This window comes from Schistocerca nitens, chromosome 2 (genome assembly GCF_023898315.1).
Source record: "Schistocerca nitens isolate TAMUIC-IGC-003100 chromosome 2, iqSchNite1.1, whole genome shotgun sequence".
Classification (NCBI taxonomy): domain Eukaryota; kingdom Metazoa; phylum Arthropoda; class Insecta; order Orthoptera; family Acrididae; genus Schistocerca; species Schistocerca nitens.
This window is the reverse complement of record NC_064615.1, coordinates 417,275,060-417,295,281: the sequence shown is the minus strand read 5'-3', so window position 1 is coordinate 417,295,281 and position 20,222 is coordinate 417,275,060. Positions and strand designations below refer to the sequence as shown.

At 38.4% G+C, this 20,222-nt stretch overlaps 1 protein-coding gene across 1 annotated transcript in view; it reads right to left on the bottom strand.

The window, feature by feature from the left end:
• Window positions 1–20,222, bottom strand: part of LOC126236290 (eukaryotic translation initiation factor 3 subunit B) — a 93,592-nt gene that overhangs the window by 12,220 nt on the left and 61,150 nt on the right. Inside the window, exons 5-7 of the mRNA XM_049945478.1 lie at window positions 15,389–15,543; window positions 502–706; window positions 272–414 (exon numbers count right to left, since the gene is read on the bottom strand). Coding sequence (XP_049801435.1) covers window positions 272–414; window positions 502–706; window positions 15,389–15,543 — 503 coding nt within the window. The remainder of the gene's footprint in view (window positions 1–271; window positions 415–501; window positions 707–15,388; window positions 15,544–20,222) is intronic.

Genomic DNA, 20,222 nt, shown 5'->3' with positions numbered 1-20,222 from the left:
GTACCCCAGCTAATAGGAATTAATCAGCTGAAGAAATTCTTGTGCCTGTTCCATTTAGCAAAAAATTTGCATTCAGATAAACTAATGTAATATTGGAACATTCCTAACACTAAAATTACAAGTTAGATCATCATGAACCCAGACCTATACCTTTGATAAATGTTCATAACAAATACTGAAGTGTATCTCACATACAATACAAAATTCAGCCTCCAGAAGGCCAACAGCAATCCTCTGAAATATATATAGTTGCAGTGGAACAGTAGCATACCTTGGTATCTCAAGAAGTGAAACTCTGGCTGGCACGTCCTTATCTTCTGCTACCCAGTATGCCAAAACATTATCAGATGGTGACCAGCTGAAATCTCTTATACCAGTAATCTTTATACTCTTCTTGTCCAGTAAACCAAATGACTGAAATATCCAAAGATTTATAGATACAAACAATGATCTGTAATTATGTCAAGATATTTCCGATAGAAAATATGTTCACACACTTACCGGCGTTTCATAGACACTAAGAATATCAGTACCTAATTTTGCAAAATATCTGTCATCGTGAGACCAACGAAGAATTGGCCATATTGTCGTCGTCGTCGTATCTAGAGGAAATGATCTTTTTTCCTGTCCAGTGCGAATGTCCCATGCAATTGAGGTTTTTTTATCACTATGATCATCAGCTACTGGCGAACAAGTAACAAGGTATCTGTAAAAATAGATTAGAAACCATCTGTCTAACCATTTCTTGTCCATATCTGCAGTTTATTTAGGGGTGAATTCCACTACAGTAGAGAAATTTACAAGATAGAATTGAGGCAATAACCCACTGCAACACAAAAGCAATTTTTTTCTCAAATTAGACAGAATTTTATTCAAATATAAGTCTGAATTCCTGAAAATTAAAAGTACTGCACACCATGAGAACAATTGCAGTATTTCAGTTTGCTATAATCAACAGAAATTACAAAATGATGGGTGGAAGTATCTACCTATATTTGCTTACACAAACAGTGTACATATATAATTAAAAGCACAGTTGTTTACTAGTCTCTGTCTGATGACGGTAAGGCTACATTTTCAACATACAGTATTTAACAAATATCTTACTAAAATAGAACTGTCTCCTTGAACTCTGGTTCTAACAGTTGCCATTTCTGAAGAACACTTTTCTCAAATGAAATACAGTGACAGACGTAAGGCTGGAGTAAACATTCTCATTATAGATTACAAAAACTTCAGATGAAGGATGTGTTTAAAGTGACTAATGCTCGTTTCAAAAATCTTCCTGGAATTCACATGGATTTTGATTCAAGACTGACTTGGGCTACCATTACAGAGATTACCACCAAAGTGAAGTAAATTAAAAAAAAAACACTGATTAACCAAAACTGTCACAGAGACGATATATTCATTAGGAATGAATAAATCTGGCCAATTTCCGTCAAATGATTTTAAGCAGATAATAGACACCTAGTGAGAGCGTTTTCCTGGTACACACAAGATAACAAAAACTAAGTATTTTAAATTACGGACAGATACAACCTAGAAGAGACTAACTAAATAACTCATCGCATACGTAAGGCTGGCTAATCACTGGCAGGAAAAAAATGGGAAGGGCCAGTCACTTTGAGACAAATGCCCAACACAAAATCTTAAAAATCATTCCTTGTTCCAACAGAAAATTGATTATCTATCAGAACCACAAGGATGGTGTGTGTGTGTGTGTGTGTGTGTGTGTGTGTGTGTGTGTGTGTGTGTGTGTGTGTGTGTCAAATACACAAAACCTGGTGATTTGGGAAAATGCTGTAATTGTAAACATAATGGATAATGCCTGAAGCACCCACACGAGGATGATGAAATGAAATGGGTTGAGAACACATGTGACGTTACTTCAGTGGGGGAGGGGGACTTTGAAGTATGAGCCCACTTATCAATAGAATGTTGCATCACCTGTTGACAGGATGTGGGCAATGATTTGGTTGGCAAGGATGTCATAACACTGATGTATCCTATCCCACACTGATGTATCCCATCCAAAGGCAAGCTGGCCTACAACTGCTGTAACTGGTCCCTGATGTCCTGGATATTGGCATTAGGATATATTTAATGTCTGAGCTGTTCCCACAAATGTTCTGTCGGAGACCAAACTGGGGATCACAGACAATTCATTCATTAACACTTGTGCCATATGTAAATAAACACTGTCATGTTGAAAAATGGCACTACAATACTGTCAAATGAATGAGAATACAGTATGTTCGTGACCTACCATGGTGCTATCAGAGTTCCATCTATAACTAATAGCTGTGACCTGAAGTCACATCCGATGGTTTCCACACTGTGCCATGAGTAACATTGCTGTGCCTCTTCGAAACATTGGAAGAATAGGACCCCTCCCCAGGTCACCACAATACTCGACAATAATGTTCATCTGGTATAGAGAAAAACTGTGATTCTTGCTCAACACGATGAGACACCATTCATTAGATATCCATGTTTCCCAGTTACAGCACCACTCCAAACACAGCTATTTGTGTTGTGATGTTAACAGCAGCCCAGGCTTGGAACAGTAATTCTGTAGTCTTGGTGCTGCCAGCTGCCAACCAACGGTGCAGGATGACACACAATGGTGTAGGGACCCTGTTACGCACTCTTGGGTGACATACAGATGTGAAGGAGTTACAATATGGCGATCCTTCCTTGTGGTGGTTAGATGTGGTCAACTGGAATTTTGACAGCATGCCTGCCCCCACGTTCCTGTGCAGTCTAACATAAGCCACTGACACATCTGAATGCCATATAGATTGCACGATTTGACCAGCAGCCAAATTGAGAACTACTATGAGGCTCCTTCCAAACTCTGCCAGGTGCTGATAATGCTATCTTACATGAATATACAGTGACCACTAGAACGCAGATTTTACGTAATTACATGTCCTATTCCTTTATATGTAATTATTTTAAAAAATGAAATTTCAACGAATTACACTGAAAGAACCATTACTGCAAATAAATTACAAATTTTACACACTTTGTGGTATAATACATATTTCACACTATACTAGATAATTTAACATATGTTAATATTACTGTGGAACTATTATACATTTTCATTAAGTTCCATAAATTTTCGTTATATAGCTAGAAGGGGAAAAAAACGTTAAGTTTTATTATTGTGTTTCTCACACTGTTGTCCAACCCGTTGCACTGAAAGCTAAACTGCACAAGTTCAATGAGGACAACAATGACTCATTTTAAATGCTTTCTTTTCTTGTGCTCAAATGCTTCACAATATGTAAGTCAGTTGCATTTAAGTTAACCATGGCAATGGTCATGTCTTCGTTGTCATCAGAGCTGAAACATGGATTTCTATTGCCAGTGCTTTAATCACTGGTAGTAAAATAGTCCTCTGTCCAAATTGTGATAAATATACAGGAGGCAGATGATACCTCAAACTGAGCAATATTTACAAAGCAATCTACATATTAGGAATAAACAACGGATTTCTTCAGACAAACAGGTTCTACTTACACAGTTGGAGTGACAGCCTACATAATCCAATAATGAATATTTCAAAGAACTGTGTTTTGCATTGATTACAGGGATTACCCTGCAACAAATGTCAAGTACCTAAATTTAAACATTTGTAATAGAAATACTGCAACCACAACATTCCTGACGAGTCCCCTCAGGAAGAATTTTATACAAACATTCGATATGTGAACCATGAGTCACCCAGCAGACGTCCATAAGGTAATTGAATTCTTGCCATACCCATCCCAGCATGGCATCATCGATTGTGGCAGACGCTTCACGTATTCTCTCCCGGAGCTCTGCTACAGCACATGGTAGAGGCAGTACATACACCAGATCTTTAATGTGTCCCCACAGAAGAAAGTCACACAGAGGGAGATCTTGTGATCCAGGAAGCCATTTAATGAAACAGCTGGCCCCTTCCATAGCACGGCCGATCCATCAATGCAGCAGCTCTGTGTTCAGGTACCCAATAACTTCACAATGAAAATGGGGTGGAGCCCCATCCTGCTGAAAGATGAAAGAAGTGACCGATTGCATTTGATGCATCAGCCATTGCAGCAACATGCCCAAGTAGAAATATCCAGTGACAGTGCTCTTGGCGAAGAAGAATGGCCTATACAGTTTTTGATGTGACAAGGCACAAAAAACATTTACCTTTGGGTAATCACCCTCAAATTTCAGTGTATTCGTGGGGATGCTTTGTACCCCAGATTTGACAATTATGCCTGTTCACTTTCCAATTAGTGTGAGAAGTGGCTTTGTCGCTGAAAATTAAGAGATCAACAATGCAATGCCATCCCCATCCTCATTCAATTGTTGCAACTGCGAACAAAACTCTAAATGCCTGTCTTTGTTGTCATCATTGAGCTTCTGCACTAGCTCCAATTTGAATGGTTTCATAGACAGCTTCTGTCGCAGGACTTTCCACACTGTCATTGGAGCCATTTCGAGTTCACAGGATGCACTATGAAGCAATTTCTTTGGACGCCTTACGAATGTGTGTCATACGCGCTCCAGATTCACTTCACTCACACTGGGACGTCCGCTTCTATCTGCCGTGCACAAGCAACCCGCGGCAACGAATTTGTTGTGCCAGTGGTAAATGGCCTTCCTTGTTGGTAGCTTCTTACCATAATTGGTTCTAAATATCTGTTGAACAGCTGTAGTACACTTGGTTTTGTCGAACTCCAACACACAGAAAGCTCGCTCCGCACTCGAACTCGCCATGTTTCCCCACTAGCACTGACTAGTGGCAAATTACCAAACTATGCGGTGGCAGTATACATGGGAAAAAAACAACTTTCAGGGGTTTTCTTCAAAATGACATGATATCTGTGCAATGTTTGGTTCTTGTGCAATAAATAAAAGTGTTCCCCGACTTTATGTACACCATGTGTAGATTTCTACTGAGGAGATGACAAGTTGTAGCCCATTTCATCAATAACCTAATTATGGGCAAGTTGGGCTTTGAGGTAGAAGACGACGAAAGAAATGCACTACCAAGTATTTGGGGGGGGGGGGGGGCACATTTTTGCCGCGCAAAGAACAACTTATAACAGTGGTTTGTACAGCCCTACCCACATCGTGCGCGACTCAGTGAATCACTCACGCAGCGCCGCTTAGCAGAATTATCCGGATTCACAGGCACCAATTTTAAGCACTTAAAGCCTGGTTTACAATTGAACGAATGGAAGCGAACATGTGCAAGTGGGCATTTACAGAAAATTCATTACCATTCGCTTGTACATGGGTAGAACCGTTTCATACTAGAGGGAACAGAAGAGAACACGAGGTAGTGAACATTGCCTATGAAGGCTGTGTTGTTAGTTTATGGAGCTAATATTCAGCATACAAGATACAATTCTATCTTGTTAGAGCCACAATGCGAAGTTTTGCTATTCAGTGAGTATTATTTTGCGTCATGAGCACACTGTTCTTGATGTAGTACACAATATGGCACTAAGAACGAAAGCGTCTCAATTTGTATGGAAACGTGACATGCGTGGAGGTCGTGCACTTATCTCAATTGCATCTCCATCTCCTTAGCACTGGTCCAAAATTTTCCTTGTGTGTCAGTTGCCATTTTTCCCTGGCTTTTCATTACCCCTGAAGGGAAATTTATGAACAGAACACTAATTACTGACGTCGAGCATCATCTCAAGAGGTGACACATAGAAGGTCTAATGGTCATATTTTTTTCCCCTCTAAAACAAAAATGGTCTATAATGGTAACACGCATGCTTCATGATCCAGAGAGTGCAGGATCAAATCCCGTTCAGACCACAACTTCTATAATTTTCAACCGAAGATTCACTTCTCACAGATGTTGGAGAAGCCACGAAGGACATGTGGTTTGGATTCCATGTTCAACTGTAGGTCTCCATTTTCTGATAAGGTAACTGGGGAAGGTTATGGACACGTAAGTAGCTGCAGTGGCGTCTAGTTGAAAGACCTGCAAGAGGCATACCGGGTACACAAGAAAATTCTCTTTTGCTTGGGTTTGTTAGATTGTTTGCTCCGTTGAAAACCTAGCTTAAACTATACAAAAATGTTTTTTTTAATAACTTCATATCGACAGTTCAATTCTTGCACATGTAATTCTGATAAGTGGCTAGCAGAGAAAATAAAATCATTGCAATGTTTGATGTAACATACTTCCATCAATGAGGACTTCTAATTTGTTGAAATGAAAGTACTACATTTTATAACAATTCCTGTAGGCCACTCCTTATAATAATTTTTGAATGCTGTACATTTGACTATCAGTGAAACAGTTCTTTGTTTATTCTCTGTAGTCACAAAACCGCGAAGTGTGTATTGAATGACAAAACATTTTGCTTGCTCCAGGCACACCGGACAAAGGAAAATTGACGCTGTCAGACACTTCGCAGTAACCACTAGTCTTATTTAGACATAACTGGGATGGAATCAGAAATGGTCCCAGCCATTGTTCTGCATACCAAGCATACTTTATCAAATGTATGGCGAAGAAAACTGGTAATGCGCAAATGACAAGCTTAAGAATACTGTTCTGCTGATAAACCTGAAATGAGAGAAGTATTGGAAATTAAGTTGTCTGATAATTTCCTGAAAAATGCTTTCCACTGTTGAAAAAATTCTTTTTCGAGAGGTCGAATCGCACTAGAAGTTCCAGGCAGATTTCACATTACATCATCAAATTTTTTGTCGACCACCACAAAAAACAGAGGCATCGTTATTACCATGAATCCAACAAAAGCAATGAATTAGTTTCTGCAGATAATAGGAATACGTTACAAAGGAAATGTTGAAAATTATTCTTTTCCCATTTTTTCCAGATTTTAATACAATAACCTTTTTCAAAATGGTAATTAATATTTTGATTTAATTTTTTTACAAAAGTACATAATTGAAAATTTTCAAAATATTTCCATAACTACTTCATACTGTTGTAAATCACATGGCAAAATATAAATGTGGGATGATGATGGGTTCATTGTTAAAAAAAATTGTTCCGGACTCTTGTTTTTCAGTAACGGCCCTAGTTTGACCAAACTGACCTTTAAGGTAGTACGTCAGTAGAGGACCGTATACATAGGGCTTGATGTCTGTACAATAATTCAGAGACTGGAGTCATTGTTGAGATGATGTAGTCTGCATTGTTACCTTCTAAGGCTTTGTGTGCCTACAGCTTCAGTGCACATCAATTGTTACCTCTGTGTTGACCAGTCTGTATCTATTATATTTAATAGTTCATTTTCAAGTAAATCTATACATTGAAGGACAGTTTATAAGTGGTTTTTGTATAAATATGGAACCAAGTAAAAAGTGGAGTGCTGTAAGAGTGCAGTGTTGTAATCCATTGAAGAAGTCAAATCATTTTATTAGAGACAGAAAAAAACTGAGAAATGTCACAACATGGATGCCCAAATTATTTCCTCAAATACCAAGTGGTGCCAAGATTTGTGATAAATGTAGGAAAGATGGAACCAAATTGAAAAATACACCAGAGCCCATCAGTGATGAAAGTGTTTAAGAAGAATCTTCTAGATCAGAGATAATCATCCGAGACCAAGACCCTGGCTTCACTCCAACTTCAGTAGCTGTTAAAACATTTAACACAACACTTCAAGAACTAAGTCCCCAATTGACAAGAGAAAACTAACATCTAGGCATTACGCCAAATCAAAAGTGAAGAAAATCTCATCAATGACACGTAAACTTTTTGTTGCTCCTGAAACTTCTTAGTCAGATACTGATGCTGATGAATCCATTCTTGAAAATCTTAAAAGAAACTATAAAAATTCTACAAGTAAAGCAAAAAAACTAATGATTCTTACAAGTTTACCTGAAAAGTGGAGTGTCAGGAAAATAATGAGGGAATTTAATGCTCCTAATTACATTGTTGGGCAGTCCAAAAAAATTTTGAAGGAGAAAGGATTCATGGAAGGTTCAAACCCAAAACCAGGGAAGTGTTTACCATCAGAAACTGTCAAAACTGTACATTCATTTTATGAAAATGATGAAGTTAGCAGGGCAATGCCAGGTATTAAAGATTGTGTGACAACTGCAGAAACAAGTGGAAATAAAACAAAAACATAAAAAAGACTTATTTTGTGTAACCTTAAAGAAGCTTACGAGCATTTTAAAGACAAGTTTCCTAACATAAAAATAGGTGTCACGAAATTTGCTGAGTTGAGACCAAAACATTGTGTATTAGCTGGCCGGAGTGGCGCGCACACTGTCTGCGTGTGCACAACTCACCAAAACATAAAATTAATGTAGAAAATGCCAAACTAAATACAGTAACAAACAGCAGCTTAAACAATTATAAGCAGTGCATTGCAAAAATGCTTTGCAACCCATCATCAGTTGATTGCAACATGGGAAACTGTGAATACTGCCCAGGAGACACTGTCAAACGTAAAATTTTAAGACACTTTTCATGAAAACTTAATTGAACAAGTTCAGTTCCGACAGTGGATGTCAGTTGACCGATGTAATCTGGAAATTGTTCAGAAAACTTCCGAAGAATTCATATTTATTTTGTAGTACGATGTTGACTTTGATTCGGCGTGACTTCATTGCCAAGCAACAATGAACATTCCTTCACTCCACAAAGAGAAAACCTTATGGAATCTGAATTTGTTGTCATATGTGATTTTTCAGAAAATCATAGTACAGTTCTACAGGATGAAGCTCAGAGTTTCCACTGGACAAGACAACAGATTACCATTCATCCTTTTGTTATATATTACAAACAGGAAGACAAAATTGAGCATATGAGCTTTGTCATTGTTTCTGATTGCTTGGAGCACAATACAACTGCGGTTTACACCTTTCAAAAGAAGCCAATTTCATATCTAACAAATTTCAAAAGATTCCAAAAAAAGATATACTATTATTCTGACAGTTGTGCCGCCCAGTTTAAAAATAAGAAAAACTTCCTGAACCTTTGCCTTCATGAGGAAGACTTCAACATAAAAGCTGAGTGGCACTTTTCAGCCACAGCACATGGGAAAGGGCCTTGTGATGGAGAAGGGGGTTCAGTAGAGAGACTGGCAGCTCGTGCAAGTTTGCAAAGGCCATACCAAAATCAGATCCAAACCGCACGAGATCTATTTGAGTGGGCAGCAGATAATATCACAAATGTTGTTTTTGCATATTCCACTCAAGAAGACTACGCTGCTTCAGAAATATTCTTAAAAAGCCATCTTGAAGAGCCATTGACAATCAAAGGAACACAGCAATTTCACGCTTTCATTCCCAACACTACATCAAAATTAATAGTCAAATACTTCTCAGGTGATATGCAGAGTTGGGAGAGGGAAGTAACTACATCACCAGACAAACTGAAGTTACAAGATGTATCAGGCTATGTCACCACAGTATATGGCAGAAACTGGTGGCTTGGGTACATTTTAGGAAAAAAAAAAAAAAGGAAGAACTTGATGAAGTGAAAATAATTTTTCTTCATCCATGTGGACCTGCTAAGTCATTCTCTTATCCTGCACATGCAGATGTCCTGTGGGTGTCAGTTGTGGATGTTCTCACAAAAGTGAATACATTTACTCCGACAGGGAGAACATACATTCTTAATGAAAGTGATGTAAACCAAACCCAGTCAGCTTTATTAAAACGTAATATGTGAAGTTCCAAGACAATTTATTGGGAAACTGCTTTCAACTCAAAAATTAATTTTTGTCTCAGGTTAGTGTTAATGTATATTTTATAGAAAGTTGTTTCAAAATTATTGTTAGTACCTATTGTGTTAAATTTAGCTATGTACAGATACCTGTTACTCGAAAACAAGCATTATGTATTTAATTTGTTTAGTAGTTCCATTTCAAACAACATGGACCAGAACTATTACGTAAATACTTTTACATATTCATACTTCATTTCAGTTTGTAGTTAAATGCTCAATTTCTTGTTTTTGTTATATCGGTTAGTATACTGTTAGTGAAGTTGAATGAAATTAAAATAAGCAATCAACTTAATTATAAAATATGCTGATTAGTTTTGGTTTAATAAGTTGATGTTTTGATATTTCTAATATTTTTTTACTTACCTTTCAGTATATTTTAAAGAAATTCCTGTTTGTTAAAGGTCAATTTGGTCAAACTAGGGCCGTTAGTGAAAAACAAGAGTCCGGAATAATTTTTTTTTAACAATGAACCCATCATTATCCCAGATTTATGTTTTGCCATGTGATTTACAATAGTATGAAGTAGTTATGTAAATATTTTGAAAATTTTCAATTATGTACTTTTTGTAAAAAAATTAAATCAAAATATTAATTAGTATTTTGAAAAAGGTTATTAATTAGAAGCTATGTTTTGTTGTATATCTCTGGAAAGAGCAAGCAAAATGCTGCAAAATGACACCTTTCCCAGTTGTCTAGCTCAACTAGGACAGCTCCTAGGACAATTTAAAAAAGTCCGTTCACACATTTTTGGCTGGTTTTTGAAAAGTTCACATAGCCATATTTCAGGAATGGTTTGAGATAAAAAATTGAAATTTGGTATTTTTCTTGTCTCAGTGCCCACTATAAGTATACCAACTTTCGGCAAAATCTAAGAGGGTGAGGTAAAATCGGTGTGTTTATTTGACGTGGAATGACTCAACTGTACTGTAGTGTCAGAGAAACTATCAACGAATGGTAACCTGAAATGTCCTTTACAAATTACAATCAGGTTGTGTCATGTTTTCTTTTTAAAAATGTACCCCCAATCTTGGCTGTGTGTGTGCGCACCTAGTTGTGCATCTGCAGTTTCTACAGTGCCAGTGGAGGGTCTACATTTCTACCGCCACCTGACGTGCTACGAATTTGGCAATTTTCAGCTATTTTTTTAATACTTGCAGAGCCTCTTAGCAGCTAAAATTCTGACAGTGCATTTCTTTCATTTTCTTCCTGTGTAAAAAATTTCAGGGTAGGTTTCAATATGTCTTACTGGACCATTCCCTTCTTAGTGCATGTTACACATACAGCTTATGCATTGCAATGAATGGCAGAGTGTGTGCTGTGAGGACAGGGTGTGAGTCGTGCCTCAGTAGCTCAGTCGGTAGAGCACCTGCCTGCGGAAGGCAAAGGTCCCGAGTTCGAGTCTTGGCCTGACATACAGTTTTAATCTGCCAGGAAGTTTCATATCAGCACACACTCCACTGCAGAGTGAAACATTTCATTCTGGAAGCAGCTATCTGGTGTACTTCTGCCTCTGGAGCCAGTGATAACAAGGTGGGCAACATGGACTGAAGCTGTGATTTTCTACAGTAAGCTCTTTGAAGTTGTGAAGTCAGCCTGGACAACTTTTCTTCTGATTCTACAGTGCCTGTGAGTGAATCCTTGTCAGCATTCAACAGTTCTATAGTGCTCAGTTCAGTTTCATACATACGAAGTCATATCAGCTGGCTTGCCAACAGTATCAAGAAATTGGAGAGTAAGTATACCTCTCGAAATGGCTGCGGGACTAATGATAGATGCAGTTTGGAAGGTCAGTATTGAAGCAGCTGATGTAGTTTCCAATAAACTGCAATCTGTGCTGAATATAAACTGTGGATACTCAAATCTTGTTATTTAGTCTCACTTCTTTACTGGTGAAATAGTAGAATACCCTGAGAATATTACACCTAGCAAAATTCCTCAGTATAAATATGTACCACTGACTTCTTGCAAAGTCGAATGTTTTTCTTTATTTATAAAAACATTTTGTCAGACAGAAGACTGTGCATGGCAACGGAACATTTGGAAAAGTATAAATGTGCATCCTATTCCATTGTGACTTACATGCTTGAGTAGATGACACTCTTACTTTAGTACTTTGTAGCAGAAGTGAACTGGTTGAGAATTAACAGATATTTGACTAGACTACCTGTTAACTTCTATTTCCCAGCAAATAAAATCTCTGATTTTACACATAACTGTTTCATTACATATTTCACAAATTTTTGTTACATACTTATGTACATATCTTAATTTGATGTTCTATAAACTCTAGGCTCTAATGGTCACTCAACATCGTACCTATTATATACCCTACCATGACTCGTGGCAACATTAAACATAAAAAACACAAACACCCTTTCAATGATTCTACCTGTCACTGAACTGCAAAACCAATAACTGACATGCCTGCCTATTGTGTGTATATGTACAAGTTACACTGACATCTGACCATGCCTTCTGAATGTTTCACTTTGTTTGTCAGGCAGTATAGTTTTCTCTGGATTGGAGAAGGTATCAGTCTTGTCAATGCAACACATAGCGACTACAGTTGTGACTGCCAGTCTCAACTACATCAACTTGTGTTTCTACCAATACTTTGTCCTAAACAGCATGAGGTTTTCACAACTGAATCAAGTAATTCTCCTGGCTGGGAGGTATCAATGCTTTATACAGTTGCTTTGCTTCATTGATCACAATTAAAATATATTTCATTCCTGCATTTCCAGTTCTACAAGTCTCTAGAAACAACCCAAACAGTTAAAACGGAACAGTGGAGACTACAGCTCTGCTCCCTGAGAATTTCTCTGCACAATGCTGACAGCTCACCTTGTTTTTGCTTTTTTGTGTGGCAAGTTTAATGGATATTTCATTGCTTTTGATGACTTCTTTTACAGTCTTAAAGAGAAGCCAATATTATTAAGTCATGCAGTGAATTACTTCATGGTGACCTTATGTGTAGGTCAAGGAATTTACATTTGTTACCACCAGACATTGTCGATATTTAAGACATGAATGTTAACAGGCCCAACTATATCACTGGAAAATAAGCATTTCTGCATATTTCTTTGTAGGCTCTGGAGAGACCGGTTATTTCTATGACCCATTATGGGTGTAGCAACTGTGCTGGTTAAAGTCGATGCATAATCTAAGCAGCTTCCTTGGCATGATCTGAGGCAAACTGTTTTAAGCTTCCTTGTTCACAGTGCTAGGCACTCTGGGGCAGGCCAATGCTGGTTTCTTGCACATGATAAGGATTAAAAATCCAAAAAGTAAGAATCATTAGAGAAGCTGTACAGGAAGAGTCCCACTATCCAGAATATATTGTACGGTAAATGTTATATAGCATAATATTACACAAAATATGAACTTTTCTGTCAGCAATAATAATAGCTATAGCTATTAAGAAGAGTGTAGTGGCAGCTTAAACCATCTCACCCCTGAAGTTATTCATTCCACAGATACTGTTACCTCTGAGCTTAAGGGTGTCAGTTCATCTCCAGCAGGTCTCCTGCAGACAGAAACACTGGTGACATCCTTTTGCAAAGGATTTCTCTGCCTCTATGTGTGTCTGAAACGTCCACTTTCCACTCTAGTACTAACACAATTTTGACCATTAGTCAGACATTTTTTTAGAGTAGTTCAGTTGTTCTGATTCTTCGAACTGACCACATACTGGGCACATTACTTTTTAGTCATTATTCTGATGGTTTTTCTTGTTTCAGATACTGCAGCTACATCAATCACCGAAACTAGTTTCAAGTCAGTAGTAGACTGATTCGCAACTCCACTTCTGCAGATGCAGTGAATGAGCACTTCCTTGACTAGTGGAAGCATTCATCATTGTTTACTTTTTGCTACTTTTTACTGAGTACTCACAAAAAATTTTGATGATTTAGAGGCAACTTCTACACTTTTTTGTCTCAGTATACGGTGCTTAATCACTTTCAATTCTTGTACTTTTCTTGAAAGCTGTAGCTTTTGAGGCTCCACAATATGAGCCGGAGAAATCGACCCCAAGGCAGATTTATGTCTTTCCTTCAGTATGTATAGCAATGTGATGTTACCTGATGTTAAATACAACTTCACTATACCTACATTACGCAAGACACCTCGCAGTGTGTTGAGGGACCTTTGTGTATCACTGTCACTCCTCCCTTCACCAATCCAGTTGTGGATGGTGGGCAGAAGAACAATTGTTGGTAAGCCTCTGGTTGAGCTTGAATCTCTTCATTTTACCTTCAACATCTTTTCACTAGATACATGTATGAGAGAGTAATATATTGGTGACCTTTCTAAGAGCAATTGCTCTCTGAATTTTAATACTAAACCACACTGTTATGCACAACATCTTTCCTAAGCATCTGCAACTGGAGATGACAGATTATCTCCATGATGCTTTTGCATTTACTAAATGAACCTGCAATGAAAAGTGCTGCTGCACTTTCAATCATCTTATTTCCTCTATCAATCCAATCTGACTGGTAAAACTTTTAAGATACGCCCTTTCCTGGTTATTCTTCTAATGAATCTCAGTCTAGTATGTGCCTCACCTGTGATTTGTATGTGGACATTCCACTTAAGCTCACACTAAGTGGTTACTTCTACGTTTTTATGGCAGTTACTGTGTATTGTGATTTGTCATCAATAGCATAATGAAACATTAGTGGATCTCTGTCTTTTTATGCACAACACACTACATTTATTTACAGGCTCAGTCTACTGCCAGTGCCTGCACCAAGATCATTAATACATATTGTAAATATGTGGAAACCCTACAAATCTCCCCTGGGATACACCCAAATATACTTGTAAGTCCAAAATCTCTACAGTGAGACGACTCTTCAATCCCACAACACAGCTGTTCTGCGCATTTGTATTTGTTCATAATAGAGGGAAACATTCCATGTGGGAAAAATATATCAAAAACACAGATGATGTGACTTACCGAACGAAAGTGCTGGCAGGTCGATAGACACACAAACACAAACATACACACAAAATTCAAGCTTTCGCAACAAACTGTTGCCTCATCAGGAAAGAGGGAAGGAGAGGAAAAGACGAAAGGATGTGGGTTTTAAGGGAAAGGGTAAGGAGTCATTCCAATCCCTGGAGCGGAAAGACTTACCTTAGGGGGAAAAAAGGAAAGGTATACACTCGCGCGCGCGAGTGTATACCTTTCCTTTTTTCCCCCTAAGGTAAGTCTTTCCGCTCCAGGGATTGGAATGACTCCTTACCCTTTCCCTTAAAACCCACATCCTTTCGTCTTTTCCTCTCCTTCCCTCTTTCCTGATGAGGCAACAGTTTGTTGCGAAAGCTTGAATTTTGTGTGTATGTTTGTGTTTGTGTGTCTATCGACCTGCCAGCACTTTCGTTCGGTAAGTCACATCATCTGTGTTTTTAGATATATTTGTATTTTGTTCATTAGGCAGCAGTACAGAACTGTACTTAATGCCTTCTGGAGATCAAGAAACAAAGCATTAATCTGGGTGCCAGTAAATGATGTCTCCTGGGTTTTGAGGACGAACAAAATGAACTGGGTTTCACACAATACAGCTACTTTACTATACTAACATGAAAGACTTTTCCACAATGCATACCAATAAATTAATGTTATTCACAAATAAAAATTTGACAGAATTAACTTACTTTTCACATGGTGAAAAATTAATAAACTGAATTCCAGGATGTGAAAATCTGAGTTTATCGAATTTTTCTCCATACCACAAAGCCACACCTTGCTTGTGGAAGGTAGCAAGGTAAGTTCCGAGTGGGGACCATATTGTGTGGGACTCTGACCAGCGCTAAAACAGAGCAACATCTAGCAATGAAACATCACAAAGAATTAAACAACTGTTACAAAAGCATGGAGAGTCTATTGTTCAAATACTAAATACCAGAAATAATGTCAAATATGCCAATGTTATTTCACAATTAATACCGTGAAGGATCTGGAGGGGTGACATCAGATGGGGCTGACTGTACACAAACTCCATTGCTAAGCACAGTTTACACAAAAAAACTGGAATAAAAAGGAACCCCATTCAGATCTGTGAAAATACATGTACTGTACCAGTAAATATAAAACTGTCACCAACCTTAATATTTTTTTTTTTTTTTTTACCATGACAGTGCTTTACTAGGCATGGTCCTACTGGAAGTGGCATGCTATGGCCTTCCTCCAAATCTCTAAACTGGCTAATCCACAACAGAGTTATAGGGGATCTACAGTTCATCCGACACCTCCGAGAAAGCAAGGTCAGCCAACAGTTTTGCTACATCACCACGGTGTCATGCCAAACAGCCCACAGTTATTGAGTACATAACAGTTTGCAGAAACCCCAGCATTAAATTGTATATGAAGGATGCAAAGACTGTTGCCAACACACTTCCAAAATCAGTCAGCAGTGTAACTAAAGTTGAAAATGTTCTGAAGTTATGTACAGAATCAATTACTGTCAGAGAGAGAGAGAGAGAGAGAGAGAGAGAGAGAGAGAGAGAGAGATATTTAAACATATCTGTTATTCACTCCCTTCTTGAAACTTCACCAGTTGAAGAAGGTATGAAGAACTACAATGCCCCTTCAATGCAAGGCTTATCATAAATTTGATGTAGAGCTTTTTATTCTATACTATTTCTCCACATGCTTACAAGTTTCTGCAATCATCTGATTTTGTCCTACTGCACCCAAATTCATTAAGGAAGCTCAGCTGCAGTATAAATGTGAACCCAACTAATTCTAATTCTTAAGTCACTTGAAGGATGAAGTTTCATGTGTGGAACCACATGAACTGTTTGTGGCCTTTCTGTTATGCGAGATCCACATCAAGCTACACAGATTTTAAGGCAGGAAATATTACTGGACTGACTTTGGATACTGCTGATGCAGTAGCCAGGGCACATGTATTAACGATTCAGAGTATTCTTTCTGCTTTCAAAAAGATTGTGTATACACTGCCTGTGAAGAAACTGAATGCAGAAAGGTTGTTTAAAATATGATTAAACTGGTTACTCAAGAGTTCCATGACTATGTTGAAAATGGTTTGGTTGAGTTGGGGCCAGTTCATAATGTAGAAAATTGGGAGGGTACAGCCAAATTTATAAATTTGATTAGGACCTGGTGGCACCTTTAACTGCTCTGGTCATGTTGACGCGCATGCCTTTGTACCTGTCCCTGCGTGCTCTGAACATGTTTATGCGCGCCACCAGTCCTCCTACCTGGTACTCTTGAATGTGTGAATGCGTAGACACATTCAGAGTTCCAGATAGAAGGACTGGTGGCACGCGTAAACACGTTCAGAGTATACAGGGAGAGGTGCAAGGGTGTGTGCGGTAACACGTCCAGAGCAGTTAAAGGGTTAATGTTAAAGCACCTCTGAAGGGAATTCAGCACAAGGAAGAAATGCTACAGGCTCTGACCAATAAAGCAGCAGACTTGTTATACTTTCCTGGATAAATTTATTACTTAAGCACAATTCAGTCTATACAGACAATTAGCATGATGTTAGTATTATATCTCACTTAGGCAGTTGTTGGAAACTGGAAAGAAATTGAGACTCATGAGTATCTTAAAACTAAATGTGCATCAACAAGAAAAGCTGAGAATTTTAGAGTAGCTGAGAATTTTAGAGTAGCATAGTTGTGATGAAAGTACCGTGAGCAGTTATGTGATATTAGTGATTCATTTTTTAATTTCAATGTCAGTAATGATGATTTCAAACATGCTGAATCTGATCTCCCAGTTATAACATACATTGTTGGTTCCTGTTGCCACACATTGATAAGGAACTTCAATGTACAAAGTGCAGAGATGTTTTGGCAATTTATAGTCTGTGGCAACTAATTAGCAGTTTAATTAGGCAATAGGGCAGAGTGTCAGTAATTCCCATACGAATTTCCTGTGACAGTAGTTACATAAAGTTATTTATACAGAGAACCAAAGAAACTGGTACACCTGCCTAATATCATGTAGGGCCCCAGTGAGCATGCAGAAGTGCCACAAAACGTGACGTGGACTCGACTAATGTCTGAAGTAGTGCAGGAGGGAACTGACACCATGAATCCTGCAGGGCTGCCCATAAATCTGTCTGTCGGAATGCACAATGGACATGAATGGATGCAGGTGATCAGACAATGCTTACGTACGTGTCCCCTGTCAGAGTCGTTTCTAAACGCGTCAGGGGTCCCATATCACTCCAACTGCACACACCACACACCATTACAGACCCACCACCAGCTTGAACGGACCCCTACTGACATGCAGGGTCCATGGATTCATACCTGTACATGTCCATCCCCTTGATATAATTTGAAACAAGACTTGTCTGACCAGGCAACATGATTCCAGTCATCAACAGTCCAATGTCAGAGTTGACGGCCCAGGCGAGACGTAAAGCTTTGTGTAGTGCAGTCATCAAGGCTACACGAGTGGGCCTCCAGCCCCGAAAGCCCATATTATCGATGTTTCATTGAACGATTCACATGCTGACACTTATTGATGGCCCAGCATTTAAATCTGCAGCAATTTACGGAAGGGTTGCACTTCTGTCACACTGAACGATTCTCTTCAGTTGTCATTGGTCCTGTTCTTGCAGGATCTTTTTCCAGTCGCAGTGATGTTGGAGAATTGACATTTTACCGGATTCCTGGTATTCATGGTACCCTTTCAAAATGGTTCTACAGGAAAATCCCCACTTCATCGCTACCTCAGAGATGCTGTGTCCCATCACTCATCTGCGGACTATAACACCACGTTCAAACTCACTTGAATCTTGATAACCTGCCACTGTAGCAGCAGTAACTGATCTAACAACTGCACCACACACTTGTTGTCTTATATAGGCGTTGCCAGCCACAGCGCCGTAGTCTACCTGTTTACATGTCTTTCTGTATTTGAATACACATGCCTATAGCAGTTTCTTTGGTGCTTCAGTGTATGTGTGGTGTGTGTTCTTTCAGGCATTTTGCTCCAGCGGCCCTTAAGACACAAAGGAATTACAGACATTGGCTGCAAGTGACATTGATTTAAATTAATGGGGACAGATGAAAATTTGTGCCAGACCAAACATGGGTTCCTGCTTAAGGGGCTCCGGAAAGGCTCAAAATCATGAAAAGTTCAATTTTTACTTTTTTGTGTTTTCTGAATCTGCAGACTATTACCTTTTAATACATATATAATTTATTCAATTCCGAAGACTACAACTATTTTTAATTTTTTTTTGAAATGTGTTCTACATGGGCGTGACCCACTGTGGCACTGTTAAACTGCTGTCAAATGGTGTTGTTATTAACGTCCGTGTTCATCAGGTACATTTTAGTGATGTGAGATAAAGTATGTGTTGTGGCTAACCTGTGATGGTTCAATATATATCGCTGGTGTGATTGTCGATTGTTTCATGTTTACTTACTCTGTCGTTATCTCGAAAATATTCGTAATTAATTCTGTTTCTTGAGTCTCTGTTTTGTTGAAGTATAATAATGAGTAAAAGTAAAGTTATTAGAAATCCTCTGAAGGCTTTTAAGAGAAGGAGAAATGTTGGAAAGCCAAAGGTATTTAGAAATATGGGAATGAAGATAGGTTCTAACATGGTACGAGCGATGCTTGCTTTAGACAAGGAACACCTTCGGGCTGCAGACAGGGCTGTAAAGAGTCTAAAAATACAAGCAAGAGTAAACAGGAGGAGGAACAAGAGGAAGCTGGAGGAGGAGTTTGCAGAGGATGAAGATAATCCATCCTATGGACCTGGAATGCACTAAAAAGTTAATCCAATCTTTGTCGCTCGATTCCCAAAACTTATTTTCTCATACTAATTACATGTTTTCTAAGGATCTTCCAAACATATTTGTTTCAAACTTTCAGTAAATCTTACACAGTACCTTCTGCATAATTTAACACAGCCTTTTTCCAAAAAACTGTATATTTTTGAATATATAAATAAAAAATTGCAAAAAAATGTTGTGAATTTTCATTACAATTGAAAAAAAATCATCTTTAATAACTGAACTAAAATTTTGTAAAATCCCTGTGTTAAGTTGTAGCCCATATTCCAATAAATAATCTGTAAAAAGTTCAACTTTCTACCTCAAATACTTTGTGAGGAAAGATGTAATTTATAAGCGTTATTTTAACATTGCAAGTATAGGGCGTTCCGGAGCCCCTTAATAGGCAGATGCTTTGATTGTTGGCCAGCCAGACACTGCTACTGCATTGACTACCAATGATTGGCAAGGGGCACTACGTTAGTAATGCGTGGATAAGCTGAGAATTTTAGTCTGGCAGGAGGCATGTTAGGGTAGTCCAAGCAGTTGTGATGATCACTGTCTCCAGATGGTTCAGTAGAGCATCTGCCTAATAACCAGGAGACCTGTGTTCAAACCTCAATCCAGCACAAATTTTCAACTTCGCCCATTGATTTCAATCAATGCCCACTTGCAGCCAATGTCTGTAATTCCTTTGTGTCAAAGTTATTCGACTTTGCAAAAG